Here is a 22,070-nt window from a genome sequence, read left to right on the forward strand (position 1 = left end):
ATGCAGGGAACACACTGAGGGAGAGGCAGACACAGAGGGGCGAAGGGCATCCTGGAACCCCATTAGTGCAGACCGAGATCTTGACCTCCACGTTAGTCCGGGATGACTGAAGGCTCAGTCACTCGAGAGGACCAGAGCTACCACGGCATCCCCAAATGATCAGCTGCTCAGGCTGGTCCCTGTGCTTGCTAAAAACCCATGTGTGCGGGACACGGAGTGGAGGCCCGAGGGACCTGACTGAAACATGTTAGGACAGAAGCTAACGGCCGTGGCTTGTTTCTATTATTTCACTCACAACTGGGGCTTGAAAGGGGCGAGTTGAGCAACTATCCAAATAAATGTGCACGTTATAGGAAGAACGTAGGTGTGCCCTGGCTCTGCATTGCAAGCCCAAATCGTTCATCTTCCCCCAGGCCCATGGGGTCCCCCCGTCCCCCAGCCATCACTGAGGCTCTGTTGTCTTTTCTCCCGGGGCTATGCAGGCCATGTGTGGCCTCCCCAAGCTGCCTCGGGCTGACTGACGTCTGGCCTCCTCTCAAGCCCTGCACTGTGGCCTCTGAAGCTTTGCTAATCATTACCTGCTGAGTCCACGGACAGCTGCCAGCAGGCACAGCAAGCGCACTGAGTCATAGCAAAGGGATTACAAAGTGCAAACTGAGTCCCAGAACGGCCACAACCTGACACAGCTCATAAGACATAGTGATTTAAAGTCTGACTCAGGCCTGGAGGGGCCTGGGCCCCCTGCTCACAGCAGACGGTGTGAGCCACACCCCACGCCACGTCTCCTTGCCCCGGGTGGGTGGCACTGGTAACACGAAGAAGGCAAGAGATGCCCAGAGAAACTGTGAGCACAGAAAGCGCAGTGTTTAGGAAGGGACAATGAGAAGGTCGCCCCATGGCTGAGGGTTCGAAAGCCAGGGTCTTCAGAGGATTCCAGAGTGTAATTCTGGTTCACCTCGAGAGGCCAACCTCATTTTATTGTTAGAGTGATAGTAACTGAGGAGTCCTCAGGGGAGCCAAGCTGCAAGCTTGAAAGCTGTGCCTCAGGGCTTGTGTGTGTGTGTGTGTGTGTGTGTGTGTGTGTGTGTGTGTGTGCGCACAAAGAGGTCAGAACATAAATAACCTTGGGTGTCAGTCCTCGGGACCCTTCCACAGCTGTTGGAGAGAAGGCTCTCATTGGCCTGGAAGCTCACAGAGCAGGCTAGACCAGCTGGCCGGTGAGTTCAGGAGTCCACGTCTGCCATCCCACCACACTTGGGATTACAAGTGTGGGCCGCCACACCTGACTGTCTACATGTCACTTCTAGGATGTCTCAGGTCCTCATGCTGTCAAGGCTTTAGTGGCTGAGCCATCTCCTGGGCCCTCCCCGATCCCTTGTAAGGACAAATCAGTCCATGACTGAGTTACCAGCAATAACAAAGTTTGGTTTAACGAACAACGGCTTTTGTTCATCACACAACAAAACCTCAAGGATGGAGACAGTGACCTGGGTAAACAGTGGCCAGTGCGTAACTGGAATCCTCACCTGCCAGGAACAACTGTGGCCCCGGCGTGAAACCTTGTTCTTTCTGGAGTGGATGAAAATGACAGAGTGGGCTCTTGGGAGTCAGGAGGTACATGTCCCATCTGTTTACCTTCTTGGACAAAATAAGACTATAACACGAGCCCTTAAGATTCAGCTCAGGTTTCTGCTGGGCAACATTCCTCAGCAAAGAAGGGGAAACTCAGACCACCATTCTGGTTCACCTCGAGAGGCCAACCTCATTTTATTGCATACATTCTGCATCCTAAGAACTAGTAAACATACTGTAAACATTAAGCAGTACATAGTTAAAATTCAAGGCCACATTCTATCATTGATTGTCTTTTGTGTGTGGTGTGTCTTTGGCTGGCCGAGGTCAACTCGTAGTGTATAAATGCATAAGTTACATAATTATTATATAAAAAGAAAAAAAACCCATTGATTTGTAGACTTCGTTCTGACAAACGCACAGCGTTCGCGACTCATTAAGGAAAACTGGAGCCCGCCTACCCACAATGCCTGTGCAGCCTGAGACCGTGGTGGCCACGAAGCTCACCTCTCCATGGCCCCCATGAAGAATAAAGCCTCCCCCGAATGGTGAGGTCCTGAACATTTTTTAAATATCAGACAATTCCAGTTATGATTTTCTTTTCACAAAGAGATGTATTTTTGGTTCTGAATACTACTTCTCCTAGTCTTCCATAAAACTGTCCCTTCCCTCAACACTGGCAGCATCAGAGAGCATGACTCATGCTCTTTGGTCCTAAATTCAGCTTTGATGGCTTGAGCAGCTGCCTTTTACTACTTTCCTCCTCTTCCTCCTCCTCTCCTTCCTCCCCCACTCCCTCCCCAAACCTCTCCTTCCTCCTATTCTGCTTCCTCCTCCTCTTCTTCCTCCTCCTCTCCCTGTACCTCTCCTCCTTTCCTTCCTTCTCCTCTGCTTTCTCCTCCTCCTCCTCTCCCTGAACCTTTCTCCTCTCCTTCGTCCTCCTTCAGTCGTTTCTCTATAATCACATGCTCACACGCCACACACATTCCCTGCCCACCACATGGCTCACAGTTCCTGTAATACTGAAAAGGAGATGAGACTTTGGGTCATCTTCACAGTTTGACAGAGCTGGTAGGTCTCTATCAAATGGAACAAATCTGATTTCAACCAACACAGCAAATGCCAGCCAAGAAAATCCACAACCAATGTGGTCTATGGAGTGGCCGCCATCTTGTCTTCTTATTTGGTTTTGATATGTTTCTATTTTTAAACACAGGTAGTTTCCCTTCAAATGACATTATCCATGGTATGTTAGGCCAAGATTGTTTCTGTTCTGTCTCTTGCTTTCACTGAATCCTGGTTGTACAAGGAAGGTCCCACCCTCTACAGTTTGCACACTCCTTAAGGCCACTTTCTTTGGCAGTTGTCTTTATGATGTCACGCTTTTCTCTATGTGATGTCTTTGACAAGGGTGGACCGCAGGTTATATGTCCATGGGCACTGTACTCTGAGCTTCCTCTATTCTGAGTAATACTAGGGCAATTCCTCCCCTCCCCTGTCAGTCTTTGGTTTTCTCTCCCGGCTTCCTTCCCCAGCTCTGGTCAACCTTTTGCATCCCTCATGAGGCACTTCTGATGTGTGTTCTCTGAGTTTGTGGTGACTGCTGGGTAATTGTGCACGGTTGGGAAAGGCATCCATCTGGTCTCTAGTAGTAGGTGCCCAGGTGAGAGGGCATATGGCTGGCTGGGAGCCGTGTGTTCGGGTAGATGCCCCCGGTGGGCGAATTCCAGTATGGGTTTGGGGCGGCGAAGAAGCTGGAGGACGTGACCGGGAGGGCTGGCGGGTGGGGGGCCACAAAGTTCATCTTCTGGGGGTGAGCGTGGTAGGAGCCCATGTACGGGAGGTCGGAGGGGTACTTGTAGAGGGCAGACTCGGGCGGGTGGGGCTGGAGGGCCTGGGCGATCCCATGGAAGTCGAACTTGTAGGCGTAGCGCTTCCCGTGCACCTTGGTCATGATGTTCTTGTCATAGTAGTAGCGCAGGGCGCGGCTCAGCTTGTCGTAGTTCATGTTGGGCTTGCTCTTTCGCTCACCCCAGCGCCGAGCCACCTCGTCCGGGTCCGTCATCTTGAACTCCCCGTTGGTCCCCTCCCACGTGATGCAGTTGGAGTTGGAGCTGTCGGACAGAAGCTCCAGCAGGAACTGCCACAGCTGGATCTGGCCACTACCTGATGAGGGGACACAGAGCCCATGAGAGCCAAGCACAGGACCGCCATTCCCAGCTCTGGCCCCAACCCCCACCCCGAAGCTCTGCTTCCGGGATGCTGCTACATTTGTCCCTTGGTTGCTCGCTTCTCTAGAGCGCAAACCCTGGCTGGACGGGAAATGGTCCAAAGCCAGATATCCCAGACCACACTGATGAAAGGACCTCCGGGACACTCTGATTCTGAGCGCTGCTGTGCCCAGCGCTCCTCAGGCTGGCACACGATGGCTCAGCTTCAGGAAAGCCAGAAGGCTCCGTAGCACCCCTCCTTCCTAGTGCTGCTTGCTCCTGAGAATGGAGCCTTAAGGGACCATTCCCCCAGCGTCCTTGTCTCAGTCCCACTTCTAGGACTCCTGACCTTACATGGCGGTCCCTGGTCACTCTCAGGGTGGCCTCAGAGATGCAAGTTCTCCACGCACAGAGTGGAGAACACACACAGGGCAAAGCTGGGGCAGTTTCCTTCCACTCTGAGCATTCTTCAAGAGCAACCAGCTCACCCTGCTTTGGGGGATGAATGAGCTACTTTTTCCCATTTGGTGAGACAGAAAAGGCCATTTTGCAGATGGCAATAATGGCCTGATACCATTTATGTTGGCTGGGTCAGGTGAAATAACAAAAGTCAGATTTAGGAAATGGACATCTGCACATTTATGGAAAAGCAAACAGAGACTGGAAGCAAACACTGTTATTTCTAACATGACATCTGCTGCTCAGAGGGCACCGCTGTCACAGCTTTTCCTAGCACAGAACTCACCGGCTCCAAATGAGGGAAAAGCTCTGGCTCTGCTTCAAACCAGATCAACCATTTCCAGCCTGGGCCAAATGTACTGGGGCAGGAACCCATGAACCATGAGTGCCAGGCAGTTGTGCCATGGTCCTCCTTGAGGACAAGAGGCCATGGCTAGCACTCTTAGGAATCAAAGAGACCCTGCTCAGTCAGATGATCTCATGCTGTGTGTGCGTGCGTGCGTGTGTGGGTGTGACCTCTGCTATCATTCCCCCCTTGCTTGTTTAGGACAGGCTCTCTTGCTGGCTTGGAGTTTACCCATTAGCGTAGCCTTACTGGCCTGTGAGCCACAAGAGCCCACACACCCACACTGCTGGGATTATCAGTGCTCATAAACACACTGAGGAGTTTTTGTTTGTTTCTTTTCTTTTACCAGCGTTCTGGAGATCATGTTCAGCTCCTGAACATGAGTCTGTAACATGGGCATTCGACTGACGGAACCAGCTCTCACGTCTTTTCAATAGGAGGAGAGTCTAAGCATATCATTCTAGCCACCATGTTGCCCTGCCCCAGGGGTATCCCGGATTTGTAAAGGGAACAGGCCTGGATTAGGCTGTCCTCCTGCCTCCTTCATCGCTGCTCCGCTCTGCCCCTGGGCTCACGCCCCCTGAGAGAAACCTGGACAAGAACATAGCCACACCCAGAAACTAAGGGCCAGATGGACAGAAGGACACTCCAGGTCTGTCTAGTTGGTGCTGGTCCCTGTCTATCCTGAGTGATAGTTATGCTGGATACCAGGTGAAACAAAGTTACGATTTTAGTTTTAAAGGGAGGGGGAGGCAGAGCTCTCTCCCCAGATGCCAGGGTGACACAGCGCCCTGGGCTCATTACCAGAAATGCTAACCTTTATGATAAGCTGGGTAATATGACTTGATATGACCAATGACTGGAGTACCTCTGACTGCCATCCACTCAGGGAATTGATGGAATGTAAGTTTTAATTATGGACCTGCTTTCTCTGAACCCTTCCCCACAGCCTTTTTGCACACTGTCCAGGCCTTGTTTCCATTCGGCCTACATGGGAATGAAGGTCTGAGACCCACCCATGCAACAGCACCGTGAGAAAGGTCAGCCTCTTTCGACCATGTTCTGGGAAGGGTTGTTTTCAGTCAAGCGGCACATTTGAAATGTATTAACAGCTTGTAGTTTGTCGGAATGGAAGCTTGTGCTGTTTCGGAGCTGCACATACAGACTGTTCTCAATCAAGGGCTGTTGCCTCCAACATCTCATTAATATGCATTGAAAAATAGAAAGGCTGGGACAAGAGAACCATATGGTTTTAGTATATATATTGTAACCAAAGGATTAAAACTTGAAAAAAAGAATTCCACATATGACCTGGGAATAGGAGAAGCTGTGGGTTTTGGATTTAACAGTCTAACATATGCCTCCCTCCAAACATGGACAGTTGCTGGAAAATAAATATTTAGTGTCAACTTCCTCCCATACCGAGAGAGCCACCCTACAGACTTCATACAAATCCACAGACAAGACAACAGTTGGCATCTGTTCAAACATTGGCACTGTCTCTGGGAATTTGTCCCTCACCCACTTCCCTTACTAACATTTGTAGGAGCTGTTTCCCTCGCTGCTAAAGAGCCAGAGAACACGCAGGCCTTACAGGCATGGCTGGAAACTCAAAGCTCTGCGCACAGAGCTGCTCACGTTGCCCCAGGCTGTTTTACTTTGCTTATTAGCTGGGAAGACACAGGCTCAGGGCTGAGGCCAAGCCTGCTGAGCCTCCCAGAAGAGCACTAGAAGCAAAGTCCACTGGCCTCCAAACCCGAAAATGAAACTAGCTGCAAAAATCAACAGACTCTTAGGTAAACACTATTCACAGCAGCATATAGGCATCTCTAACTGGCTTAGGCCACGGGTGTTCTCACTGATCAAGAGTGCTGAAAGACATGATGCGGATAGGAGAACCAAGGAATCACCACCAGGTAAATTAAATGAGATACTGTTTGCCAAAAATTCAAAAGCAATGTATTAAATTGCTTATTAACACCCACACTGTAATGTCCATGGTGTGATGGGCCCATTGTAGACCCTGACAAGAAGTATGATGAGGGTTCAGGCTGGTTTAAGTGAGACCCAGGTCACTCACCAGCCAGACCAATCATACACTGTGGGTGGCTGGGGGACAGCACACCATGCAAAAATAAGGACTGGAGTTCAGACGCCCAGAAGCCATACAGGGACCAGGTAGGGACAGCTGCCTGTCTGTGAGTCCAATGTCCTTCTCACCAACAGGCCAGAAGTAGACAAAGGCAGCCGACCGACTACGGAGGACCACCACGCTGGCCAGGCCGAAGCCTGGACTGCACTTCCTCTCAGGGTGGGATGTTCCTCCTGAGGCTCGCTGGGGCACTACTGCCAATGCTCACATCTGACCGTGTGTTTAGGCCCTGAAAGATCATGTTTAGCCCACAGGAGAGCTGAGAAAATGGGGTGCATGTGGGTGGACTGACCTTTATGCCCAAGGTCAGCAGAGGTCAAACTTCAGGCTGATAGTCTCTGCCCTACACAGAGCAGTCCTTCAGGACATGCCTGCAGCCTCCTGGCCCTTCCCAGGCTGTCCTCTCTTGGGCACTCGCCTTAACACATGCCACAGCCTAACTACTGGCCAATCTTCTCTGAAATGGCTCTGTCCCTTCACAAGGAGCTGGCTGCATCTCCACACCCACCATTACAAAATGCCTGGCCACTGGACAGAACTCAAGAAAAGCTTTTCCACAGAGAGGAACGGGGAGTCCATCACAAAAGTTCAGTGCTCAGCGATTGTGATGGAAAGTAAAGGGGCTGGTGGCTCATCACTGATCCATGAGGTGGGGATGCCAGGACACACCTCCTCAGCAGGAGAAGTAAGTGTTAAGCACATATCCAGTGCATGTTTGGGATGGAGATGCTGGGGTTATGTGATGAGGCCCTGAGGGATGAGTCAGCAGTTAGAAGGGTTGGCTGGTCCTCCATGTTGGGCAGCTCATGCCCTATAACTGCAGCTGAAGGAGATCACTCTCCTCTGGCTTTCCAGGGAGCCTTCATAAATATGCCACCCACAAACTCACAGGGCACGTACACTTACACTTCTCAAAAATCATACTGCATGACAAAGCCTTTGCATTAAAAATGGACAAAAAGATTTTGAAGAAGGTTCTACATGATGCTCAGAAAAAAAGGTATGTTCCCTTTCTGTTGGGTGGACTATTCTTTATGTGTGTATGTCTACACACACACACACACACACACACACACACACACACACACACACACATCCATAGCACATTTGAATTATGAAGTGTCTTGGTTTTAGTTTGGAAGAACTATCTAAACGTGAGAGTAGAAAATTGAGGCTCCCACTGTTACTGTGTCAGGATCCATGTGGCCATTCATGTTTTTCAGTGTTTGTATTATGAAATTGGAGGCTCCACTATTTGGTGCACAGAAGTTTACAACTAATGAATTTTTCATCGGTTTATTATTATGTAGTTCCTCTTTGATTCTCTTCTAACTAGTGTCAGATGAAGTTTAGTTTGTCTGGTATACGTAGCTACGCCTGCTTTTTTATGTGTTCTGTGTGCTTGGCAGCTTGTTTTCCATCCTTTGATAGTAAGTTCTGAGTTATCTTTGCTGGCTAAGTGGGTTTCTTGGAGTCAGCATATAGTTGGTCCTTGCTTCTTAATTCAGTCCACTGGTTGGTGTCCTTTTAGTGATACGTTAAGATCAGATACATTTAAGGTAAACACGTAAAGGGATTTGTTATTTTCTAGAAATGTGTTAGGTGGTATTTTGTGTCTGCTCTTCTTTTCCTGACTCTGCATTCATGTTCAGGGTTTGATGAAAAGACTGAAAACTCAAAACAAAACAAAACAAAACAAAAACAAAAGAAAAAAACCAACAACAACAACAACAAAAAAAAAAAACACCTCTGAATTTTTAAATAAAATTTGGGTGGGGAGCAGTACTGAGGACTGAACCCAAGACTTCGAACATAGTAGTTAAGTGTTCTACAACTGAGCTGTGTGCCCAGAGGCATACCCCAGCCTTCTTTTAACATTTTCTCTTGAGATAATATCTTGCTAAGTTGTTCAGGCTGGCCTTGAACTTGTGATTCAGCTTTCCTGATAGCTAGAAGCCATTGAGGTTTTACTAGATTTACTTACTGGAGAACAGGAAGAAGGAGCATTCTCACTAAATGAGAGAAAGGGACATTGTGGTGTCAGGGCTACTTGAATCAGTTGGCTCCAGCCTCGGGATGCATGAAGGGAGCTGTCGCTCCTTGTGAACTAACTAAAGCCCATCTGCACCTTGCAGTCTCTTGACTGCCAATCAAAGGCTGAATTCTGTCACAGTTCCAGGCCCAGCAAGTATGGTCTCAAGATAGGAAACGTCGTCATCCTTGACACTGGGCACCATGCCACAGACCTGTGATGCTTTGGGGTGTTGCTCTGAGGTCTCAGGTATGTTTCTGTCTCCTAACTCTGACATGGCATCCTTATCCACAGAAAGCCTCCTGGCTGCAGCCCGCAGGAGGAGAAGGGGCACTCTGGAAAAGGGTACATAGCTTAGGGGAAAATGACTCCCTTTTCCAAACAAGCTGAGCTGTGACCACGGAAACAAAAATGGGCATTTATCTCAAAAATGGACATGAGTGAAAGGCTGACATGGTCTCACCTAATGCGGCTTCCTGCTTTCCTGCTCCACTTGCCCCTCCTTATTACCTTCTTCCTCTTTCTGTCCTTCCTTTTTCTTGTTCTCCTCCTCTTCCTTAGCTTCTTCAGGCTCATCCTTAGCCACTATACAACTAAATAAAAATGTCTCCTTTCTTATCCACAGCTCCTGATTCTAAAGCTTCCCTCCTCACTCCAAGTTCATCTTCCTCACCCCAAACAAAATCAAACTGAAGGGACACTCAGGTTCCAGACTGAGCCTCCTCTCTGTTTGGTTGTGACCCAAGAAAAGTGCTTGCAGACCTCAAGATCCCTGACTCCTCTCCTGGGCCACAGACAGCCTAGCGGGGGCCATAGGATTAAGCCTGCCCCGTGAGGTGCTCACACATGGCGTGGGCACTTCCAGCGTGCTACATCACAGGGTGTGAAGAGCCTGCTGTCATGCCCTCCGAACACAGCCATGTGCAGTCTTTGGCTGTATACGTGTATTCGTGTATGAGAATAAGCTTGGGTGTCCTGCTTGCCTTCCACCTTGTCTGTTCTTAGCTGTGCACACCGAGCTGTCCCAGGGAGGCCCTGAGGGTCTCTGCTTCCCCTCTTGCAACGGAGGACTGGAAACACACAGGTCCTACACATCTGATACATAGTACCAGGGGTTCAAACTCAGTCCTCACAACTGCCCAGCATGCGCTTGGCCCACTGACCCATCTCTGCAGCCTCATGGCCGCTATAAGCTCTAACTGGGCCATGACCCAGGTACAAGTAGAAGGCTGAAAGGAGCACATGGAGTGAGATCCTGTTCATTAAGTGGCTGGTCACAGAACAGTCAATGGGCTGTGACTCCACGGGCCTCAGAGCATCATATCTACCTGTGCCCATCTCTCCAAGAGGTAATGGCTCTGGGCCCAACTGTCTCTGGCCTTCCCCGGATGCGCGGGTGAGCGGACCAGTGCTGGGCACCGAGATAAAGCAATTAGGAAAACATCATCCGTGTTTGCAGGGCTGCTTTGAGCACATTTACTGAGTTAGTCAGCATTAGTCACAATTTCATGGCAGAGTCTCTTGTTCAGTAAGAACTGTATTCCATGTCCTTGCACTGTTGATTCCCCTGTGGGGATGTGAGTGATGATGGCATCTGAAGTTTTGTGTTTTCTAAGCCCTGCTCCGCTTAAGGCTTGTGAAATAGAAATTCCAGCCTGTACTTGCAGCGTGGCCATGACATCCTGGCATCGTATTTACAGCTGAGAATATGAAGCAGATGCCACGAAACCCTGAGGCCGTGCCAGCATAGCTGGTCCTGATCTGAATGCCAACAAATGGAACAAGCCATCGGTACCAAAACGTGAGGACAGGTATTTGAAGAGCCTGATTTAGAAACACCCTCCCATATGACCACAGCTGGAGTCTGAGGGTTCTGAGATTATCTTTTTAAAGCACCAGTTACTGAATCCGCTTGGAGACAGGTTGAATCCTGTCCCCTAAAGCTCATATACTGAACTCTGCCCCCCCTCGACCCTTCCCAGTAACCCTTGTTTTAGAGACAAGGATTTCACTGAGGTGACCAAAGCAGAGAGGGCCACAGAAGCCCGCACCACAGCTTGGCTGGTGTCTGTTTAAAAAGGGAAAGGCCAGGACTGAGATGTCTCAGAGCCTGATCCTCAGAACCTGGACTTTAAAAAGCCAAGCACAGCATATCATGAGGCAGAGACAGACCCCTGGGTAGGGGCAGACTCACTGGACAGCTGCTCTAGCCTACTCCAGAACTTGAGGCCTGTCTAAAAGAACAACAACAAAAGGGTAGATAGTACAGGTGTGGATGGACTGACATCCTACCACCAAGGCTGTCCTCTTGTTTCCATGACAGTGTGTGTGCATGTGTGCATGAACACACGCACACACACACACACACACACACACACACACTCACACACACACACGGAGAAGTCTGGACACAGAAGCATAGAGAGGAAAGATGGTAAAAGCAAACACGGGAGATGATCCACAAGCCATGGAGAAAGGCCCAGAGCAGACCCCTTCCTCACAACTCAGAAGCTTCCGACTTCCACCTCCAGAGACGAGCCAGCGCACGGTGCCGCGAGGCCACACTCACACTGTATTAGCTTGCTGCGATGACCCAAGAGCAACAGTCTGCATTTGGTTAGGTTATAACCTTCCTTGCTAAGCTAAAATCCTAGTTTACAATCTGATCCACTTTCTCAAAGGAGGCGAATAAAGTAGTCTGGAGGGATGCGATGGAAAAGCCATGTTTCTCAGTTGGAGAAGCTCTCACCACGGTGAGTTCTCTTTCTGAAACTGCTCCCGACTCAAAAGTAACTGCAGAGCAGGTCACAGGTGGCGACTTACCCGGGTTAGCGAGGCGGCTGCTGGTAGGTCCCAGGATCTGGTAAGGATCTGCGGTAGAGGAAGACAAGTCAGGCCGACAGAGCTGTGCTTACGGAGGTGAAGATGTCCCCTGCCCAGATTCGTGCCTCTACCTCTTCCACGAGGTAAGAACGGCGACACAGGTCTCAGAATGCTTTCTTGCTGAAGCATCAGAGTTGGTAGGAAAATGTCCCGGATTCCACCACCATCCCACAGTCCAACTGACCCGGGATCTAAGTGGACAAAGCTGGACCTGGGGCGGAAAGGGCCAGGCTGTCCGAGGCCAGCAGTCCACTGCTTTGCTCTCTTAGACTTAAAGGACATGGGTGTTAGGGTACGCATAGAAAGCCAAGTAACAGAATCAATGGATCCCAAGGGCACAGCCTTCATGCGGAGAGAATAGTATGCCCATACTCAACTCAGAGGCTCTAGCGAAGTTTCAGTAAAGTCTCGGGATTTTAGTAAAATCTGAGCAACTGGTTGTGTTGACATCACTTTACAGACATGACACTTCAGGAGCTCGTTGAGAAGCTGACACACTCTAGAGAAGCCTGGCTAAGCCTAGAACCCTTTTTAGGGTTCACAGGATGGTTTCTGAAACGCACCTAGCTGAGGACGCTGGTCTTCCGTCTTGGGCACTGTGGAGGGAGACGGCTGGGCAGCTGAAAACCAAGAATAAGAAAGGACCGTTAGCCACAAACCAGATCAGGCTGCGCATCCTCGACGCTGTTCACTTCACAACTCATTGTCAGCACGCTCATGTCACTACAACAAGAAGCATCTGTGGTAAGAAGAAACTGCTCCCTCCAATAAAGTCGGGTATAAACATTCTGAAACATCCCCCTGATTTAAACAATCTCCGGCAGCCATTGCATCTAAATACAGTAAAGAGAAATTCGAGCTGGCTTACAAGAGAGGGGAGATGCACTGCGGTGTAAAATAAATAGACACGGGGACGTGTCAGGGAAGAAGCGAAGCCACGGAGAGCTGCCGTGAAGGAAACCAGCAATTAGCTCATCTGCGTGTAAACATCCCTCGAATCCTGCCTTTGTCCTCAGTGAGAATTACTTTTTCCATGAAGAGGGTTACATCTCAAACAGAAAGGCTCCTCCTGCTTAAAGATCACAAGTGTTTTGTCCTGAATGGGAGGACTGACGTTACGCTTTCCCCTGGCTGTCGTCACCCCTGCCTTGTGATGTGCAAGTCGAGGCAGCGGGGACTGAGCCTGTACCTTTGGACTGAGGGGTGGGGTGGCTGTGGCCAGTCCAGGCTGGTCTCCTGGGAACGTCATAAGGTAAATCTGTAAGAAACAGATACACGGACTAAAACACACACACTTACTTTTGCTGCTACTTGTAACAGGTTTATTTTGTTTCTTAGAGTAAGTAAAAATTCAAAAGTAACAGAAATTCAGCTTTGGCTTTACCTGTGAATTGCACTTTGAGTATTATACATATGTATAAATATATATTTATATACTATGTTTTATTCATCTAAAATTCTCTTCTCCATTTAGCTGAAAACTGTCATTGGTAGATTCTAGACCTTGCTTGCTGACGTGTGTGTGTGTGTATTACATATGCATTACTTATATGGAGGTACCCAGGCATGTGGAGGCTGGAGAGGCCAGCCTTGGACACTGTCCTCTCGCTGTTCCCCTTGTCGTTTGAAGCACCCTGTCACTGGGGCTCATCTGGGCTCACTGATATAACTGATTTAATCCACGCATTCTTGCCTGGAATCTCCCAAATCCACCCTCCACTTTCATGCTCCTGTTTCTGCACTTTTCCTGGAAATGAGACCTGCTTTCTTATCCTCCAGTAGCTGCCTCCCTACACTCCCCTCTGTTTCCGCTGATAATCTTATCCACTAATGGTGCCAGTCTTAATTGGCCTAGTTATTTTTCTAGGCAAAGGGCTCCTCTTTTCTCACTTTCTAAGAGAAGTTAGTGTCTCTCTAAAATGAGCTGCATGAAAAGGAATCAAGACTGAAATGGCTGGCCTACAACACACTGACAGTCCTGAGCAACGATTCCCGGCTTTACACAGAATGGAGCTCGTGCCGGGGCCTGCATGACACACTATGTGTACAATTTTAGTAACCGCAGTTCTGTGTCCCCGGGAAGGTTCTGTCACTAACCGTCAAGCTTCTAAGTCAAGTCAGTTTCCTTTCATAAATACATCCCAGAAGGATTGTTTTTCTCACTCGTATTATCCTTGCACACATACGTGCTCATGCTACACGCGACTGCACTACACAGCCAGCTCAGCACTGTGATGCAGGAGCCGTGGCGCATGCCCGCGGTTCCAGCGCGCGGGGAAACAGAGGCAGGGGCCGGAGCGCCAAGTCTTCCTCAGTTACAAAGAATATGTGAGGTCCCCTGGCCTGTGAGCTGCTGTCTCAGAACACACTGGAGTGTGATGGCTCGTGCCCATGACGGCACTTGGGTGGCTGAGGCAGGAGGATTGCCCTAAGTTCAAGACCAGTCTGGGCTGCAGAGTCAGACCCTTTCTCGGAACAAAAGCAAATGTTAAATTAATTTAAAAACACAACCTTGGTTGATGGGTCTAGGTCAGTGCCCCAGTGCTACTGTAGGGCCCTGACCTCCTGAGCCCGCACTGCAGCGGGCTTCCACCCACGCCCGGGAGAGCCACGGCACTCTCACAGCTCTTGAGCCCTTCCCTCCTTCCTGTCCCAAAGAGAAGGACGTGAAACCCAACCCAGAGAGGCCTTAATTCAATCAGTCTGTTTGGCTGAAAGCATTGCGACTCGTGTGGTCTGTGAAACTCTACCCTCCCGGGCTTTGGAGACACAGACAGTTTTCCTTTTGAGAATTACGCTATAGCTTGCCCTCCTCTCAGGGGCACGTTCTGGGACCCACAGCTCTTTTAGAGTGGGAGGCATGTGGGGGTGGGCTCTGTAGCCACGATCAATTTACAACCAGAATTCATCTACGTCCCTGGGACCATGCCGAGAATAGATTCTCAACCTGCTGCCGTTTTCTTTCTTCACTGGAAAGAAAATAAAGGTGGGGGTGGGGAAGAAATCAGAGAGATGGCTCAGGGGGCAAAAGTGCTTCCTCCCAAGCCTGCCATCATGAGTTTGATTCCCAGCACCTTCACGGTAGAAGGAGAGAACCAGCTCTGCTAATATATATATATATATAATATATATATGTATATATATATATTATATATATATAATATAATATAGTATATATAAGCAGACTGACTCCCACTTGTGTGACACACCTCCATACCCCAAATAAATAAAATGCAATATTTCTTTTTCAAAAACTGGTTAGCCAGATATTTATTACAGAAACCATCTTAGGAAAAACAACCATGAGAAGGTTTCCAGCCCAGGTCAGGGCAGACAGGCACACCAACCAAGGGTATCGTGGAAGTGTGTCCTAGAGCCTTGGTTCCCAAAGTGTGTCCCATGGCTCACTGAGCAAAGACACACGTGAGAGTTGAGAACACACTCTTATCCTGGACACACAGAGCAAAGCCAGAGTTCTGGCAAGGTCTGACGACGCCATTCACATGCGTGCTAAAGCGAACAAAAGCCATCTCAAGAAAATTTCCACTCCTGTCTTAAGAATTCTGAGAGATGAGGACTTCGGGCACGCTAGCCCAACTAGGCAGATGGAAGTGTAAATCTGTAACAGCCAGGCGTGGAGGGCTCTAGAGGGGTCTACTGGAGGCTCAGAAGAACGCAGGTGGAAATGCCAGGAGGTAGGAGTTTGTCAGCTGCCACCCACTGAAGCACCGCCCGTGAACGTCACACTAGAACCAGCATTTGAATGCTCTTTATTCATAAAACCCTTGGAAAGACGAATACCCCTGTCCCACCCTTGGAAACAACAACACCAGGCGAGTCTGATTTCCAGCCAGGCGTCTGGGATGGTTGCGTGGACCCATGAACACATTCACAAACACTGCCGTGCAGATATGCTGGCCTTGTTTTCTTTCATGAGAGTCTTTGCCAATATTTCCTTATCAGCTACTGGTCACATGCTGTGACAGCAAGCCCCCTCCTGTGGGACGCGACCTTGGGAAATGCTGACCTTGGAAATTTCTGGGAATGAGGGACAATGAGGGCAGTGGCAGAGCCCACACCACATGCGTCTACCCCTGGCTGCTTAGAGGAACGCTACCCATGAACCTTTGCTACTCTCCCTGATAGAAGTACACAGGGTTTTTAATAAAATCGTAGTTTTGCATTTCATTTTGGTGAGCAGCTTAGCGCCCAGTTCATTTCTGGTGAGCTATCGTCTTCAAAGTAGTTAGCTTTTCCCACATTTGGGCATAGGAAGGCCACTTTCTGGCATTCACTCTGCTATTATAGCTATTGAAAATGACTGAAAAACCTGAACTATATTAAAGCAACTTCGTGGGCATCTTGGGGTAGCCATAGAAGGGTGGCATATGCCATGATCAGTGTAGGAACAAGGAGACAGAAAAGGGGAGCCTGCCTGGTGGGCGCCACGCATGGCAGCTTTGTGTGCTTTCTGGGAGCTGGGATCAGGGTCTAATTCTGGATGCTGCCCGTCCTACCACGTTCTTCTGAGATGTCAGAGACCCTGCAGAGCCTGCCTCCCCCCCAGTGAGGGATGAGTTCTAAGCTGCTTTCTCCCTTGGCTCAGCTCACTGGCGGGGGCTTTCCCCTCGTGCATGTGAAGCTAACGAGGAAGACAAAGCAGGAAGATGGGGAGTCACCGCCACAACCATCTATAAATGTCTGCGAAAAGAAGTGATTTTCAGATTGGGGCTACATTCTCTTCTTCATCCAGACCTTCTAAATTCCTCTTCAACCCTGAGTCAAGCACATGGAGACTGTGTTTGTGGCATGATCCTGGGGCTTTAACTATGCTTACAAACCTCTGTGCTGTACAGGAGTTGGGACAGGCACAGCGTGCAATCAGGCAGCTGCTGAGGTCGGAGGTTTGCATAGACCTGACCGAGGGATGCAGCAGCTGCAGCTCGGCTTGCCCAGTCATGCTCAACAGCACGGACTTCCGGGGTTCCGGGAAGGAATCCCCCAGAAGGCACCAGCTGCAGGCTCTCCCTCCCCTCACAGCTGTGTGGTGACACACACAGTTACTCCTGGTAACGCCCAGCTGTGTATTGCTCTACAGGCCCCATAGGGCTACCTCAGTGATGGGGGAGGAGAGGAAGGGCCTGTGTGATGCCGCCCAGGTAACACAGATTTCCATGAGCAACTCGCACGCACAGGCTGGGGGGCACAGCGCGAGGCCACAAGCCGCCTACTAGGGCTCCCTGGCCAGCGCCAGTCCCTGATGGTGACACTCCGGGGCCGTGGGCTCAAGAGGAGCCTGGTCTGCGCAGAGGAGGTGGGGAGAAGGGCTTGGGGTGGTAACTGCAGATCGCCCTGAGAGATGCACAGGCCATCAGAACAGAGCATCCGCCCAGCCACAGAGCACACGCTGGGCCAGTGGAGGACCCGTCTAGACGCTTGCTCAACAAACGTGAGTGAAGGAGCTACGGTCTCCATCCAGAACTACAGAAGGCAAAGCTAACAAGCACGGCCAGAGATGGATGTGACGGGGGAGGGAGAACAGAGCCTGTGGGCCGTGACCTTCCAGGCCCTGGGCTGGACAGCCTTGCTTAACCCTGAGCTGAGGCCAACACAGTGGCCACACAGCTCTTGAATAAATAATCCTTTGCAGGAGCTCGGTCACTTAAAAAAAAGGATAGAAGGAGAAAGGCAGACTGGAGTGGGGGCTCGGAAGTAGGTGAGCAGAGGAGGACAGGAGGTCAGATGAGGAGGAGGCATCCCGCAGGAAGGACGAGAATGCCATGCTCTGCTACAGGGAAGGATGAACGAGTCTACAGGGACCAGACACGCGTGCTGGGCCAAGGCAGGCGCGGGTGAGACTGCTGCACTCCCTGGAGCTGGGATCTCCATGTTCAAGCTGGCTTAGAGATAGTCACGGTCCCCCGGGCCCCGGATTCTCAGTGCTCCCCCAGCTCTGATGCCTTACCTAAAACCTGACACGTCCTTGGCTGTCTCTGGTGCCAGGTTCACACTCCTGAATTATCTCCTAGATCTTCGTGAAACCTTCCTGCCAGCTCACCAAGGCTCCCCCATGCCAGAGCCAGACAAGGCACGCAACCAACCCACAAGCCTAGTGGAATGTGCAAGCTAGCTTTCTGAAGAGGGATGGCGCCTCCATTCCCAGAGGCCAGCTCTGTGCTTGGCATCAGAGAGATGTTTACTTTTGCATGGACGATATGTACATTAATCACCTAATTAAATCTTCAGAAAAGACATCAAGTATGGCAAATACTATATGGCGGATGCTTCGCCTCTGAAAAACGGCTTCCCATGAAGTGAGGGAATCGGTCACTACTCATTTGGGAATTGCTCTTCCCCCAAACAGGACAGACCGCACATCAGCCTTCCCCTAACCAAACAGTGTACAGGGTTCTCTCCCTCGGCGTCGGCCCAAATCCTCAGGACCCTACCCTGGGCCTGGTCTGCTCTGACTCCCAGCGTGGCCTCTCTCCTGCAGTCTCTGAGGGCCACAATCACACTCAATCTTGGATGCCCATCAGCGGGGTTAGGAAAAGCCTGACTACATTGCAGTGCAGGGACATGCTCCTGGGGTCATGGCTGGGGGTCATGGCTGGGGGTCATGGCTGGGGTCCCGGGCTAAGCAGGACACCGGGAGTCTCCCAAGGAAGCGATCACACGGGCTGTTAGCGTACCTGGCCTAGTTGTAATTCTTTGCGTAGCTTCAGGATATACTGAAGTATTTGGGAAAATAAAAGCTGCACCCCCTGCAGACAAAAGGAAAGACAAAGTATGAGGGTCCTTCATGGTGACTGTCCACCTGAGCGTCAGAGCCAACCTACCTCACCGTGTCATGTTGGGGGGCCTTGAAACCTTGCCCTGTTAGGGGGCCTTGAAACTTCAGTTGAGCCCACAGCAAAAAGGAGTCCTGGTCAGACCCGAGTCTCCCTCCTGCCTGAAATATTACGCTTTATTTATTGTTTCTTTGTGGGCCTCTGGGCTCCCCACCTGTGTCGCACCAGCCATCCTATTCTATTAAAAGTCACTTGTGGCTCAGCTGTTTATTGATTGTAGATTGGATAGGGCTCACAAACTATTCTAACAGAACTTGGAAAGTAGTTCTTGGAAAGAAGTACACATATTTTGCCTGAGACTCCATGGAATGTATTCAAAATTACTCCACATCCTATTCATGAGTCTCCTTATTTTCTTCAACCACTGACCATCTCCTAGATGCGGACATTTCCCTTTCGACATTCAGTCCCTTGGAAACGCATCATCCTGTCCTTTGGTTCCCTCTAAGTTTAACTCTAATCCAATAGATGAATTCTGAACTTCTGTGGAAATTTTAGTCACTGTTAAGAAAATTTCTAAATGAACAGGGAGTCTGTGTGACTCTGAGGTATTTCTTGAGGGGGAGGGTCTACCCAAGTCCTTTGCTGACCTGGCCACAGGACTGTCAGCATGCAGCCTGAGAAGGACAACTCACAGCACTTTAAAAGCCTACGGTGTTTGAATGCTGAAGCTCACAACACACCAGCCATGAACTACGGACAAGCAAACTGAGGCTCAATTCACACGAGACTGGACATGTTAAAGTGAAAGGAGGTAAGAGCCGTCTTGCTCAGTCGGGAGACTGGCTGTTGGGCTTCGAGGGACCAGCAGCCCCATTCTGCCTGGTTCCACTGCAGCAGGGTGCTGGCGGGGCGGGCGTCATCCCAGGCTAACCCCGAAGGTGAGCGGCAACTGGCTGTATCCGCCAGTGACACCATCAGGACGGGAGGCGGGTGTGCATGTACACACAGAGAACCCAAGTGCACTGAGAGGCCAGGACCAAGTGCCTGGGCAAGGCCTGCTAGGCTCAGGCATGCCGCAGACCCACGAGTGGGTCCTTGGTTAGAGGAAGAAGGCGGGAGCCATGCAGGGACCGACTTCATATTCTCCAAATGCAGTGGAGCCTTCCACAGAAAACACCCCTTCTGCTGCCCTCTGCACACACACACACACACACACACACACACACACACACACACACACACGCACAAAAGATTAAACCGAGGCCAGTGGCCCAGAACTGTCTGGGAAATAGCATGGAATCCTGGAAAACACTGCTTTAGGGATAAAAAGAAAGCAACAGACCCACGGGCGCCTTAATACTCGGGAGCTTTTCCTGGTGCCCAGGATGGACAGGGGGACGTGTTGGGGATTGGAGTGGGTCTAAATTTATACAAAAAATCCTTCCATGGCCAGCGGGTTTGCGGTGGAAGTCATGGAGAGTGCTGGGACGAGCAGTGGATTCACCCCTGTGCCTGCCTGCCAGGTCCAACTGAAAGCATGCGCCATGCAGCGTGCCGTCCTGGGGTGGGAAGGGGCCGGCATTACCTGTGTTTCTCGCATGCATTAACCGTGGCGAGTTTTGCAAAGCCTTGTCAACGTCATCGGAAGTCAAATGTGGAAGGGGAGCTACAAAAGAAAACAGAGCAGCACTGAGGTGGAGAGGGGGAAAGCGACCTTCCTGAAAGCAAGCAGAATCAAGAAGGGGATCCCCAGCTCCCCGCCCTGACGCAGGGCTGTGGGAAACATCTACATCCTCCGGCTAGTAGGTCAAATAGCAGAGACCCGCACAGGAGAGAGGTGTGCAGGAGGTCAGGCAAGGCCACCGGAGAGCCTCCCCCCCCCCCCCGCTGCTGCGCCTGCCCAGCCCAGGCTCGGGTTGTCAGATGAGGGGCCCAGCAGTCCTTCAGGCTCTGGCCCCTGCGATCAACATGGCGCATATGCTGGACGGCAGGAGGGCTTCCCACCACCCACTTCCCCCCAGGGGGGGCCTTTCCGCCACCTTCCTGTTTGGAACATCATGGAATCCAGTGAGTGTGGCCGCTTCTCTGCAACACCCCATCCTGGTCCTTGGAACCAGGAGGGGGAAGGAGAGACTGCACGGTTCACCCACACCGTGAGGTATCACTGTGTGGTCCCCTCAGGTCACACACAGGCCTTGAGGGCAGCAGATGCTGGGGACCATCCCTCTGAGCCCCCTGAGGCTGGGGACCACCCTGTCTGGGCCCCGAGGCTGAGGCCCCATCTGAGGCCCCCGAGGCTGGACGTGCACCCTCAGCAGCAGCCAGCGTCCCTGAGGGCAGGCAGCTTACTCTCTCTGAGGTAGTGGAGGTGAGAGAGAAGGATGTCGGCATTGTAGCTCGGGGTGAGCCTCTGGAAGTCCTCTTTGGTCATCTTGCACAGCTCCTTCCCGTCGATATTCTGGAATAACAGGACGTCCACGTCCAGGAGGCTGTACTCCTTCACCGCCCACTCCAGCCACTGGCGGACGTGGTCCGTGCTCCACAGAGTCGGGTCTGCAGGGGACAGAGACACACGGTCAGCTCCCAAAGGCGAAGTGTGCCCCCGCCGGTCACAGCTCGGAGCGGCCTCCCCCACGGCTTCCGAGAGCACAAGGCTGGGGCCACGCTCAGTGAGCCACCAAGAAAACCAGCATCCTGGGAGTGACAAAAAAACCGAGGCCCCAGACCTCCATCCTGCCTCCACTGTGGCCCAGACGTGCTCTGTGGAGATCTGGGGCTCTTTGCAGTTGTGTTCACTTTTATTCACTCATTTAAATAACGTACAAGACGAAAAGACGTGCCTTGAAAAGTAACTGGTGTGTTTATATAAAAGTTATGAAAAATCATCAAGAGAGTGCTAACTACAGATTACACAAAGAATATGCACAGGGCCGAGGAGATGGCTCAGTTTGTAATGTCTGCTGTGCAAGCTTGAAGTTTTGAGTTCAATCCCCGGAACCTACTTAAGAAAAAAGCTGGGTGTGGTAGGCTGAACTTGGAAGCCCAGAGTTGAGGAAGCAGAGGAAGGCAGATCCCAGGCTCACTGGTTAGTCCGCCTGACCTATCTGATGAGTTCTCGGCATCTTCTGCCTTCCACTGGCATACCCACGTAAGCACACAGTCATTCAAGGATAAATAACAACAATGTCTGTGCAAACCAGGTCATTTATTTTAAAGTTTAGGTGTCTCAAAACTCCCTCTTACAGCTAACATGGCTCCAAGGAAGCTATCAATGGGTTATTCTCAAAGAAATGGGAAATGGGGTCTGGAGATGAAGGAGGGTAATACAGATGAGGCATGGAGAAATACAGGAGGCAGATGAAGATGAGGGTGCAGGATGCAGAGCAAGGATAAAGACGGGGGACAGAGGTGGCAACTGAAAGATAGAGGGGAGTGATGGAGATGGAGAATGGAGGATGGTGATGGAGATGGAGGATGGTGATGGAGATGGAGGATGGTGATGGAGATGGAAATGGAGGATGGAGATGGAGATGGAGGATGGTGATGTGGATGGAGGATGGTGATGGAGATGGAGGATGGTGATGAAGATGGAGGGTGGTGATGGAGATGGAGGATGGTGATG

The 22,070-nt window shown here is 50.7% G+C and overlaps 1 protein-coding gene across 4 annotated transcripts in view; it reads right to left on the minus strand.

Annotated features, from left to right (window-relative positions):
- Nucleotides 1–1,736: 1,736 nt before the first annotated feature.
- The window catches only part of Erg (ETS transcription factor ERG), an 82,562-nt gene continuing 62,228 nt past the window's right edge, over nt 1,737–22,070 (minus strand). Inside the window, exons 4-10 of one of the 4 annotated variants that reach the window (XM_055614980.1) lie at nt 20,798–21,001; nt 20,034–20,114; nt 18,347–18,418; nt 12,844–12,912; nt 12,218–12,274; nt 11,595–11,642; nt 1,737–3,738 (exon numbers count right to left, since the gene is read on the minus strand). In XM_055614980.1, coding sequence (XP_055470955.1) covers nt 3,218–3,738; nt 11,595–11,642; nt 12,218–12,274; nt 12,844–12,912; nt 18,347–18,418; nt 20,034–20,114; nt 20,798–21,001 — 1,052 coding nt within the window. In that variant the 3' untranslated portion in view covers nt 1,737–3,217. The remainder of the gene's footprint in view (nt 3,739–11,594; nt 11,643–12,217; nt 12,275–12,843; nt 12,913–18,346; nt 18,419–20,033; nt 20,115–20,797; nt 21,002–22,070) is intronic. The other 3 variants (XM_055614982.1, XM_055614981.1, XM_055614983.1) reach the window with 3 other exon arrangements.

The sequence above is a fragment of the Psammomys obesus genome, unplaced genomic scaffold (assembly GCF_907164565.1).
Source record: "Psammomys obesus unplaced genomic scaffold, mPsaObe1.curated_primary_1811, whole genome shotgun sequence".
Taxonomy (NCBI): Eukaryota; Metazoa; Chordata; class Mammalia; order Rodentia; family Muridae; genus Psammomys; species Psammomys obesus.